The 13,189-nt window shown below is 43.0% G+C and overlaps 1 protein-coding gene across 9 annotated transcripts in view; it reads left to right on the top strand.

The window, feature by feature from the left end:
• Positions 1–13,189, top strand: part of LOC110499758 (oxysterol-binding protein-related protein 8) — a 124,716-nt gene that overhangs the window by 42,800 nt on the left and 68,727 nt on the right. For 5 of the 9 annotated variants that reach the window (XM_090213559.1, XM_090213558.1, XM_090213566.1 and 2 more), the window contains one exon: positions 11,849–11,885. The exons of the other annotated variants lie outside the window; for them this stretch is intronic. In XM_090213559.1, coding sequence (XP_090069685.1) covers positions 11,849–11,885 — 37 coding nt within the window. The remainder of the gene's footprint in view (positions 1–11,848; positions 11,886–13,189) is intronic. 9 annotated transcript variants of the gene reach the window in all.

A 13,189-nucleotide genomic window follows, 5' to 3' on the forward strand; every position in this document is an offset into this window, starting at 1 on the left:
ATGAGAAGCAGATTTGTTTTCTGGGGTCTGACTTTATTCAATATTTAATTAGGCATCTCTGGACTGATAGGGTTAACGACTGACTTTATTCAATATTTAATTAGGCATCTCTGGACTGATAGGGTTAACGACTGACTTTATTCAATATTTAATTAGGCATCTCTGGACTGATAGGGTTAACGACTGACTTTATTCAATATTTAATTAGGCATCTCTGGACTGATAGGGTTAACACCTGACTATATTTAATTAGGCATCTCTGGACTGATAGGGTTAACGACTGACTTTATTCAATATTTAATTAGGCATCTCTGGACTGATAGGGTTAACGACTGACTTTATTCAATATTTAATTAGGCATCTCTGGACTGATAGGGTTAACGACTGACTTTATTCAATATTTAATTAGGCATCTCTGGACTGATAGGGTTAACACCTGACTATATTTAATTAGGCATCTCTGGACTGATAGGGTTAACGACTGACTTTATTCAATATTTAATTAGGCATCTCTGGACTGTTAGGGTTAACACCTGACTATATTTAATTAGGCATCTCTGGACTGATAGGGTTAACGACTGACTTTATTCAATATTTAATTAGGCATCTCTGGACTGATAGGGTTAACGACTGACTTTATTCAATATTTAATTAGGCATCTCTGGACTGATAGGGTTAACACCTGACTATATTTAATTAGGCATCTCTGGACTGATAGGGTTAACACCTGACTATATTTAATTAGGCATCTCTGGACTGATAGGGTTAACACCTGACTATATTTAATTAGGCATCTCTGGACTGATAGGGTTAACACCTGACTATATTTAATTAGGCATCTCTGGACTGATAGGGTTAACACCTGACTATATTTAATTAGGCATCTCTGGACTGATAGGGTTAACACCTGACTATATTTAATTTGGCATCTCTGGACTGATAGGGTTAACACCTGACTATATTTAATTTGGCATCTCTGGACTGATAGGGTTAACACCTGACTTTATTTAATTAGGCATCTCTGGACTGATAGGGTTAACACCTGACTATATTCCATATTTAATTAGGCATCTCTGGACTGATAGGGTTAACACCTGACTATATTTAATTAGGCATCTCTGGACTGATGGGGTTAACACCTGACTATATTTAATTAGGCATCTCTGGACTGATGGGGTTAACACCTGACTATATTCAATATTTAATTAGGCATCTCTGGACTGATAGGGTTAACACCTGACTATATTTAATTAGGCATCTCTGGACTGATAGGGTTAATGACTGACTTTATTCAATATTTAATTAGGCATCTCTGGACTGATAGGGTTAACACCTGACTATATTTAATTAGGCATCTCTGGACTGATGGGGTTAACACCTGACTATATTCAATATTTAATTAGGCATCTCTGGACAGATAGGGTTAACACCTGACTATATTTAATTAGGCATCTCTGGACTGATAGGGTTAACACCTGACTTTATTTAATTAGGCATCTCTGGACTGATAGGGTTAACACCTGACTATATTTAATTAGGCATCTCTGGACTGATAGGGTTAATGACTGACTTTATTCAATATTTAATTAGGCATCTCTGGACTGATAGGGTTAACACCTGACTATATTTAATTAGGCATCTCTGGACTGATGGGGTTAACACCTGACTATATTTAATTAGGCATCTCTGGACTGATAGGGTTAATGACTGACTTTATTCAATATTTAATTAGGCATCTCTGGACTGATAGGGTTAACACCTGACTATATTTAATTAGGCATCTCTGGACTGATAGGGTTAACACCTGACTATATTTAATTAGGCATCTCTGGACTGATAGGGTTAACACCTGACTATATTTAATTAGGCATCTCTGGACTGATAGGGTTAACACCTGACTATATTTAAATAGGCATCTCTGGACTGATAGGGTTAACACCTGACTATATTTAATTAGGCATCTCTGGACTGATAGGGTTAACGACTGACTTTATTCAATATTTAATTAGGCATCTCTGGACTGATAGGGTTAACACCTGACTATATTTAATTAGGCATCTCTGGACTGATGGGGTTAACACCTGACTATATTCAATATTTAATTAGGCATCTCTGGACTGATAGGGTTAACACCTGACTATATTTAATTAGGCATCTCTGGACTGATAGGGTTAACACCTGACTATATTCAATATTTAATTAGGCATCTCTGGACTGATAGGGTTAACACCTGACTATATTTAATTAGGCATCTCTGGACTGATAGGGTTAACACCTGACTATATTCAATATTTAATTAGGCATCTCTGGACTGATAGGGTTAACACCTGACTATATTTAATATTTAATTAGGCATCTCTGGACTGATAGGGTTAACACCTGACTATATTTAATTAGGCATCTCTGGACTGATAGGGTTAACACCTGACTATATTTAAATAGGCATCTCTGGACTGATAGGGTTAACACCTGACTATATTTAATTAGACATCTCTGGACTGATAGGGTTAACACCTGACTTTATTCAATATTTAATTAGGCATCTCTGGACTGATGGGGTTAACACCTGACTATATTTAATTAGGCATCTCTGGACTGATAGGGTTAACACCTGACTTTATTCAATATTTAATTAGGCATCTCTGGACTGATAGGGTTAACACCTGACTATATTTAATTAGGCATCTCTGGACTGATAGGGTTAACACCTGACTTTATTCAATATTTAATTAGGCATCTCCGGACTGATAGGGTTAACACCTGACTATATTCAATATTTAATTAGGCATCTCTGGACTGATAGGGTTAACACCTGACTATATTTAATTAGGCATCTCTGGACTGATAGGGTTAACACCTGACTATATTTAATTAGGCATCTCTGGACTGATAGGGTTAACACCTGACTTTATTCAATATTTAATTAGGCATCTCTGGACTGATAGGGTTAACACCTGACTATATTCAATATTTAATTAGGCATCTCTGGACTGATAGGGTTAACACCTGACTATATTTAATTAGGCATCTCTGGACTGATAGGGTTAATGACTGACTTTATTCAATATTTAATTAGGCATCTCTGGACTGATAGGGTTAACACCTGACTATATTTAATTTGTCATCTCTGGACTGATAGGGTTAACGACTGACTTTATTCAATATTTAATTAGGCATCTCTGGACTGATAGGGTTAACACCTGACTATATTTAATTAGGCATCTCTGGACTGATAGGGTTAATGACTGACTATATTTAATTTGTCATCTCTGGACTGATAGGGTTAACAACGGACTTTATTCAATATTTAATTTGGCATCTGTCTGTGTCGGCACAGAATGTTGTTATTCTGCTTATCTCTGCAGGGGAAATCTTGGTTCCGCATCCTAACCCATTTTCCCTAAAAGGCACCCTGCTCCCTTTATAGTGCACTACTTATAGTGCACTACCATATGGATCCTGGTCAAAAGTAGTGCACTATATATGAAATAGAATGCTGTTTTGGACACAGTACTATTTATGAAATTTCTTTCCTCCCCTGGCGGTCACTGAACCCCCCCTCTCCCTCTTCAGATGAAAGCTTGAAAAACAGACATAGAAAATGGCACCGTGTCTGGGAAAATATGGCTTTCATGTTTTCTCTCTCACATCATATCAGGCAGGAACAAGCTTTCACTTCAGAATGAGATGGGGTGTGATTCTAGACAGATGTAATGGGTCTATTGTGGATTACTCATATACGGTAGTGCATTGACAGTATCAGGCCTGTTGTATTGTACATATGGGATCTGAATATATTGGCAACACCATAAGCTCATTTATATAGAGCCCACAGTGTTATTTATATAGAGCCCACAGTGTTATTTATATAGATCCCACAGTGTTATTTATATAGAGCCCACAGCATTATTTATTTAGAGCCCACAGCATTATTTATATAAAGCCCACAGCGTTATTTATATAGATCCCACAGTGTTATTTATATAGAGCCCACAGTATTATTTATTTAGAGCCCACAGCATTATTTATATAAAGCCCACAGCGTTATTTATATAGAGCCCACAGCGTTATTTATATAGAGCCCACTGTGTTATTTACTATGTCCTGTAGAGGGAGAGAAGCAGGACCCTTACTATGTCCTGTAGGGGGAGAGCAGCAGGCACCCTGACTACGTCCTGTAGGGGGAGAGCAGCAGGCACCCTGACTACGTCCTGTAGTGGGAGAGCAGCAGGCACCCTGACTACGTCCTGTAGTGGGAGAGCAGCAGGCACCCTGACTACGTCCTGTAGTGGGAGAGCAGCAGGCACCCTGACTATGTCCTGTAGTGGGAGAGCAGCAGGCACCCTGACTATGTCTTGCAGTGGGAGAGCAGCAGGCACCCTTACTATGTCTTGCAGTTGGAGAGCAGCAGGCACCCTTACTCTGTCCTGCAGTGGGAGAGCAGCAGGCACCCTTACTATGTCTTGCAGTGGGAGAGCAGCAGGCACCCTTACTCTGTCCTGCAGTGTGAGAGCAGCAGGCACCCTTACTATGTCCTGCAGTGGGAGAGCAGCAGACACCCTTACTATGTCCTGCAGTGGGAGAGCAGCAGGCACCATTAGTATGCCCTGCAGTAGGAGAGCAGCAGGCACCATTAGTATGCCCTGCAGTGGGAGAGCAGCAGGCACCATTAGTATGTCCTGCAGTGGGAGAGCAGCAGGCACCATTAGTATGCCCTGCAGTGGGAGAGTAGCAGGCACCATTAGTATGTCCTGCAGTGGGAGAGCAGCAGGCACCATTAGTATGTCCTGCAGTGGGAGAGCAGCAGGCACCATTAGTATGTCCTGCAGTGGGAGAGCAGCAGGCACCATTAGTATGCCCTGCAGTGGGAGAGTAGCAGGCACCATTAGTATGTCCTGCAGTGGGAGAGCAGCAGGCACCATTAGTATGCCCTGCAGTGGGAGAGCATCAGGCACCATTAGTATGTCCTGCAGTGGGAGAGCAGCAGGCACCATTAGTATGTCCTGCAGTGGGAGAGCAGCAGGCACCATTAGTATGCCCTGCAGTGGGAGAGCAGCAGGCACCATTAGTATGTCCTGCAGTGGGAGAGCAGCAGGCACCATTAGTATGCCCTGCAGTGGGAGAGCAGCAGGCACTATTAGTATGTCCTGCAGTGGGAGAGCAGCAGGCACCATTAGTATGTCCTGCAGTGGGAGAGCAGCAGGCACCATTAGTATGCCCTGCAGTGGGAGAGCAGCAGGCACTATTAGTATGCCCTGCAGTGCCGCTCTAGCCTTTTTCAGACAGAGGATGTGAATTGTTGTTGGCAGGGTGGCCAAAGACAAGTCTCTGGGTGCATCCCTAGTAATAATTTTAATAATACTACTAATACTAATACTAATAATACTACTGCTAATAATAATACTAATAATTCTACCACTAATAATAATAATACTGCTAATAATAATAATACTGCTAATAATACTACTACTACTACTAATAATAATAATAATACTGCTAATAATAATACTACTACTACTACCACTAATAATAATACTGCTAATAATAATACTACTACTACCACTAATAATAATACTGCTAATAATACTACTACTACTAATAATAATAATAATAATACTGCTAATAATAATACTACTACTACCACTAATAATAATACTGCTAATAATAATACTACTACTACTACCACTAATAATAATACTGCTAATAATAATAATACTGCTAATAATACTACTACTACTACTACTAATAATAATAATAATAATAATAATAATACTGCTAATAATAATACTACTACTACTACTAATAATAATAATAATACTGCTAATAATAATAATACTGCTAATAATACTACTCCTACCACTAATAATAATACTGCTAATAATAATACTACTACTACCACTAATAATAATAATACTGCTAATAATAATAATTTGGTGGGTGCTGATATTTGTCCTGTTTCACAAGTGTGTATTATACTCGTGTGAATTGCGTATAAGACACCCTTGGAGAGTAGGGTCACGGCCAGGGTCAGCCATCCTCAACGGTGACCCTGGAGCAATTATATAGAGAATAGGGCACTATATAGAGAATAGGGTGCCATTTGGGACACAAACTTGATCCAAACAGTGTTATGTGAATGGGAAGTGTTTCAGTTGATACAGTTCTGTCCATGTTTAGTATGGATCATTGTCTGATGTGGTCGGTTCAGAGAAAATTCTTATTTCCTATTTCATGTCTGATTAGAATGGAAGTTACGATGGTGTTCATTAGGGAACCCCGTAGCAAAACGTTTTGCATCGGAAAACAAAAAACGAATAATGTCTTATTGGACAAGTTTAGTTGCTACTGCCCATTTAAACTTTGTTTCGGACTGTTTTCTTCCGTTTCGTGCCTTATAAACGTGACCCGGGTCATGATGTTCCCCCAGACCCCTGTGATAGTCTATATTGAGAAATCTGTTTTTTTTACCAAGTTCTTAAAGGCTTTTTAAACTGGAAAACAGGTCAGAGGAAGTGTTTGACAAGGTGCCAAGGCAAGCAGATGTGTATCTGTGATCTATCCATCACCCCTCTCTCTAAATGAATCATCCATCACTCCTCTCTCTAAATTAATCATCCATCACTCCTCTAAATGTATCATCCATCACTCCTCTCTAACTGTATCATCCATCACCCCTCTCTCTAAATTAATCATTCATCACTCCTCTCTATAACTGTATCATCCATCACTCCTCTCTATAACTGTATCATCCATCACCCCTCTCTCTAAATTAATCATCCATCACTCCTCTCTATAACTGTATCATCCATCACTCCTCTCTCTAACTGTATCATCCATCACCCCTCTCTATAACTGTATCATCCATCACTCCTCTCTATAACTGTATCATCCATCACTCCTCTCTATAACTGTATCATCCATCACTCCTCTAACTGTATCATCCATCACCCCTCTCTATAACTGTATCATCCATCACTCCTCTCTAACTGTATCATCCATCACTACTCTCTCTAAATGTATCATCCATCACCCCTCTCTATAACTGTATCATCCATCACTCCTCTAACTGTATCATCCATCACCCCTCTCTCTAAATTAATCATCCATCACTCCTCTCTATAACTGTATCATCCATCACTCCTCTCTCTAACTGTATCATCCATCACTCCTCTCTCTAAATGTATCATCCATCACTCCTCTCTCTAACTGTATCATCCATCACTCCTCTCTATAACTGTATCATCCATCACCCCTCGCTATAACTGTATCATCCATCACTCCTCTAACTGTTTCATCCATCACCCCTCTCTATAACTGTATCATCCATCACTCCTCCCTCTAACTGTATCATCCATCACTCCTCTAACTGTATCATCCATCACCCCTCTCTATAACTGTATCATCCATCACTCCTCTCTAACTGTATCATCCATCACTACTCTCTCTAAATGTATCATCCATCACCCCTCTCTATAACTGTATCATCCATCACTCTCTATAACTGTATCATCCATCACTCCTCTCTCTAACTGTATCATCCATCACTCCTCTCTATAACTGTATCATCCATCACTCCTCTCTATAACTGTATCATCCATCACTCCTCTCTATAACTGTATCATCCATCACTCCTCTAACTGTATCATCCATCACTCCTCTATAACTGTATCATCCATCACTCCTCTCTATAACACTATCGTTAACCACAAGACGTATTTTTAACTCCTCTTAGCTGGCCTTGTGCTTTATCACTAAACAGGTAGTTGATGGGACTGACTGATCATGTATCAAAGACAATGTACTCACCACTCAGTCAGTTTTGATTGAATTAAAAATCCCAATCTAAGGCCGCTTGCCTCTAAAGCTTTATTAATCAAAGCAGAGCCACCCCTCACCTTTCTCTAATCAGCTCTCCTTGTATGGGTCCTGGTCAACAATAGTGCTCTATAATGGTAATGGGATGCCATTAGGGACACAGCCTCAGTGTACATACTCTCAACCTATTACAGCACAGCTGTGGCCTCTCCCTGAGGCCAGAGCCAATGGAATGCACCGGTTGCTATTTGTTCTCTTGACTGGCAGGGATGGGGGCGATTGGTGCTTAACAGGAGACACGCCCAACCCGCCCACCCAGTGCTGTGTGTTGTCTCTGGATGATCCCTCCTCATCCCTGGTACTCCTGTAATCTCTGCTAATCCAGGCTGCTCCCGGTGTGTGTGGATTGTGGTCGGCGCCACTGGTGTGTGTGCGTGCATGTGTTACTATGTCACTGGGTGTTATGTTACCCCACCCCTTCTGGTGACCTGAGCAGACTCCTCCTCATCCATTCAGTCACCATGCTTTTGTCAGTATGGTATTGTGATCTGTTTTCAGTATGGTGTTGTGATCTGTTGTCAGTATGGTGTTGTGATCTGTTGTCAGTATGGTGTTGTGGTCTGTTGTCAGTATGGTGTTGTGGTCTGTTGTCAGTATGGTGTTGTGGTCTGTTGTCAGTATGGTGTTGTGATCTGTTGTCAGTATGGTGTTGTGATCTGTTGTCAGTATGGTGTTGTCAGTATGGTGTTGTGGTCTGTTGTCAGTATGGTGTTGTCAGTATGGTGTTGTGATCGGTTGTCAGTATGGTGTTGTGGTCTGTTGTCAGTATGGTGTTGTGGTCTGTTGTCAGTATGGTGTTGTGGTCTGTTTTCAGTATGGTGTTGTGATCTGTTGTCAGTATGGTGTTGTGATCTGTTGTCAGTATGGTGTTGTGGTCTGTTGTCAGTATGGTGTTGTCAGTATGGTGTTGTGGTCTGTTGTCAGTATGGTGTTGTGGTCTGTTGTCAGTATGGTGTTGTGGTCTGTTGTCAGTATGGTGTTGTGGTCTGTTGTCAGTATGGTGTTGTCAGTATGGTGTTGTGATCTGTTGTCAGTATGGTGTTGTGGTCTGTTGTCAGTATGGTGTTGTGGTCTGTTGTCAGTATGGTGTTGTCAGTATGGTGTTGTGGTCTGTTGTCAGTATGGTGTTGTGATCTGTTGTCAGTATGGTGTTGTGGTCTGTTGTCAGTATGGTGTTGTGGTCTGTTTTCAGTATGGTGTTGTGGTCTGTTGTCAGTATGGTGTTGTGGTCTGTTTTCAGTATGGTGTTGTGATCTGTTGTCAGTATGGTGTTGTGGTCTGTTGTCAGTATGGTGTTGTGGTCTGTTGTCAGTATGGTGTTGTGGTCTGTTGTCAGTATGGTGTTGTGATCTGTTGTCAGTATGGTGTTGTGATCTGTTGTCAGTATGGTGTTGTCAGTATGGTGTTGTGGTCTGTTGTCAGTATGGTGTTGTCAGTATGGTGTTGTGATCTGTTGTCAGTATGGTGTTGTGATCTGTTGTCAGTATGGTGTTGTGGTCTGTTGTCAGTATGGTGTTGTGGTCTGTTGTCAGTATGGTGTTGTCAGTATGGTGTTGTGGTCTGTTGTCAGTATGGTGTTGTCAGTATGGTGTTGTGGTCTGTTGTCAGTATGGTGTTGTGATCTGTTGTCAGTATGGTGTTGTGGTCTGTTGTCAGTATGGTGTTGTGATCTGTTGTCAGTGTGGTGTTGTGATCTGCTGTCAGTATGGTGTTGTGATCTGCTGTCAGTGGGGTGTTGTGATCTGTTGTCAGTATGGTGTTGTGATCTGCATAGTGTTGTCAGTATGGTGTTGTGATCTGTTGTCAGTATGGTGTTGTGATCTGCATAGTGTTGTCAGTGTGGTGTTGTTATCTGTTGTCAGTATGGTGTTATGGTCTGTTGTCAGTATGGTGTTGTGATCTGCATAGTGTTGTCAGTGTGGTGTTATGGTCTGTTGTCAGTATGGTGTTGTGATCTGCATAGTGTTGTCAGTGTGGTGTTGTGGTCTGTTGTCAGTAGGGTGTTGTGGTCTGTTGTCATTAGGGTGTTGTGGTCTGTTGTCGGTATAGTGTTGTCGGTATAGTGTTGTCGGTATAGTGTTGTCGGTATGGTGTTGTCAGTAGGGTGTTGTCAGTAGGGTGCTGTGGTCTGTTGTCAGTAGGGTGTTGTGGTCTGTTGGCAGTGGGGTGTTGTCAGTAGGGTGTTGTGGTCTGTTGTCAGTAGGGTGTTGTCAGTAGGGTGTTGTCAGTAGGGTGTTGTCAGTAGTGTGTTGTGGTCTGTTGTCAGTAGGCTGTTGTGATCTGCTGTCAGTATGGTGTTGTGATCTGTTGTCAGTGTGGTGTTGTGATCTGCTGTCAGTATGGTGTTGTGATCTGCTGTCAGTGTGGTGTTGTGGTCTGTTGTCAGTATGGTGTTGTGGTCTGTTGTCAGTATGGTGTTGTGGTCTGTTGTCAGTATGGTGTTGTGATCTGTTGTCAGTGTGGTGTTGTGGTCTGTTGTCAGTATGGTGTTGTGATCTGCATAGTGTTGTCAGTATGGTGTTGTGATCTGTTGTCAGTATGGTGTTGTGATCTGCATAGTGTTGTCAGTGTGGTGTTGTTATCTGTTGTCAGTATGGTGTTATGGTCTGTTGTCAGTATGGTGTTGTGATCTGCATAGTGTTGTCAGTGTGGTGTTATCTGTTGTCAGTATGGTGTTGTGGTCTGTTGTCAGTGTGGTGTTGTGATCTGTTGTCAGTATGGTGTTGTGATCTGCCTAGTGTTGTCAGTGTGGTGTTATGGTCTGTTGTCAGTAGGGTGTTGTGGTCTGTTGTCAGTAGGGTGTTGTCAGTGTGGTGTTGTGGTATGTTGTCGGTATGGTGTTGTGGTCTGTTGTCAGTAGGGTGTTGTGGTCTGTTGTCAGTAGGGTGTTGTGGTCTGTTGTCGGTATAGTGTTGTCGGTATGGTGTTGTCGGTATGGTGTTGTCGGTATGGTGTCGTCAGTAGGGTGTTGTCAGTAGGGTGTTGTGGTCTGTTGTCAGTAGGGTGTTGTGGTCTGTTGTCAGTAGGGTGTTGTGGTCTGTTGTCAGTGGGGTGTTGTCAGTAGGGTGTTGTGGTCTGTTGTCAGTAGGGTGTTGTCAGTAGGGTGTTGTCAGTAGGGTGTTGTGGTCTGTTGTCAGTAGGGTGTTGTGGTCTGTTGTCAGTAGGCTGTTGTGGTTTTAATTTTTTTTACTAACGTCTGTTCTCCTTTTTTGTCTTGTCTTCCTCTTTTTCATCATCCTCTGTTTCTGCTGCTGTGTCCTTCACCACCACCACTGCTGCACACAAACTGACCAACATCACTCTGGTCACCTTGACCCCTTGACTACCTGGATGGACTCCCTACCCCCTCCTCTTTCCCCCTCTTTCTGTCATCTCTCTCTCGCTCCCCATCTCACTCTCGCTCCCCATCTCTCTCTCGCTCCCCATCTCTCTCGCTCCCCATCTCTCTCGCTCCCCATCTCTCTCTCTCGCTGCCCATCTCTCTCTCTCGCTGCCCATCTCTCTCTCGCTCCCCATCTCTCTCTCTCGCTCCCCATCTCTCTCTCTCGCTCCCCATCTCTCTCTCTCGCTCCCCATCTCTCTCTCGCTCCCCATCTCTCTCTCGCTCCCCATCTCTCTCGCTCCCCATCTCTCTCTCGCTCCCCATCTCTCTCGCTCCCCATCTCTCTCTCGCTCCCCATCTCTCTCTCGCTCCCCATCTCTCTCGCTCCCCATCTCTCTCTCTCGCTCCCCATCTCTCTCTCGCTCCCCATCTCTCTCTCGCTCCCCATCTCTCTCTCTCCCTCCCCATCTCGCTTTCTCCCCCATCTCTCAATCTCCCCCAACTCTCGCTCTCACCCAACTCTCTCTCTCTCCCCCATCTCTCGCTCCCCATCTCTCAATCTCACCCAACTCTCACTACCCAACTCTCACTCTCCATCTCTCTCTCTCTCCCCCATCTCTGTCTACCTGTCCCCACCCTTCCCCATACCAGCTCCATGCAGAGATCAGAGAACACCCCACCACATCAGGTAAGCCACTGACCTTTGAAAGGGACAGGAAGGGGTGAGGAGGCGGGAGAGGCGGGGTGAGGCAGGGGTGAGGCAGGGGTGAGAGGGCTCACAGGGGGAAACAGGCTCACGTCCTCCAACTCAACACCTCAACAGGACAGGGATGCATTGGAAGGTCGTGTTACAGTAGCCAGTAGTTTGTGTTTACCTTAAACGAATGTCATGAATTCCAAGTTATAGGAAAGGATTTAGGCCACAAGTTTGGAGTGGGTGAAAGTTGTCTGTAACTATGACATTGTTCATCACATGTATGGCTGAACAGTGCTGATCTAGTTTCACACTGGCTTTATGGTTCTACAGTACCATGTTTTGGTGAGCCACAATATTTCCAATAGTCACTGACTCACTGAAATGTCACTTACAGTTGTTGAGTTCACTATCTAGGCCTACGGCTGGCTGTGTCTCGTATGTCTGACTATCATAGTGATGGTGTTGACTTTCTTAGTGAAGGCGTTGACTTTCTTAGTGATGGCGTTGACTTTCTTAGGGATGGCGTTGACTTTCTTAGGGATGGCGTTGACTTTCTTAGGGATGGCGTTGACTTTCTTAGGGATGGCGTTGACTTTCTTAGGGATGGCGTTGACTTTCTTAGTGAAGGCGTTGACTTTCTTAGTGATGGCTTTGACTTTCTTAGTGATGGCGTTGACTTTCTTAGTGATGGCGTTGACTTTCTTAGTGATGGCGTTGACTTTCTTAGTGATGGCGTTGACTTTCTTAGGGATGGCGTTGACTTTCTTAGGGGTGGCGTTGACTTTCTTAGGGATGGCGTTGACTTTCTTAGGGGTGGCGTTGACTTTCTTAGTGAAGGCGTTGACTTTCTTAGGGATGGCGTTGACTTTCTTAGTGATGGCGTTGGCGTTGACTTTCTTAGTGATGGCTTTGACTTTCTTAGTGATGGCTTTGACTTTCTTAGTGAAGGCGTTGACTTTCTTAGTGATGGCGTTGACTTTCTTAGGGAAGGCGTTGACTTTCTTAGGGATGGCGTTGACTTTCTTAGGGATGGCGTTGACTTTCTTAGGGGTGGCGTTGACTTTCTTAGGGATGGCGTTGACTTTCTTAGGGGTGGCGTTGACTTTCTTAGGGGTGGCGTTGACTTTCTTAGGGATGGCGTTGACTTTCTTAGGGGTGGCGTTGACTTTCTTAGGGATGGCGTTGACTTTCTTAGGGATGGCGTTGACTTTCTTAGGGATGGCGTTGACTTTCTTAGGGATGGCGTTGACTTTCTTAGGGATGGCGTTGACTTTCTTAGTGAAGGCGTTGACTTT

Source organism: Oncorhynchus mykiss, chromosome 21 (assembly GCF_057628025.1).
Source record: "Oncorhynchus mykiss isolate SJ-2025 chromosome 21, ASM5762802v1, whole genome shotgun sequence".
NCBI classification, from domain to species: Eukaryota; Metazoa; Chordata; class Actinopteri; order Salmoniformes; family Salmonidae; genus Oncorhynchus; species Oncorhynchus mykiss.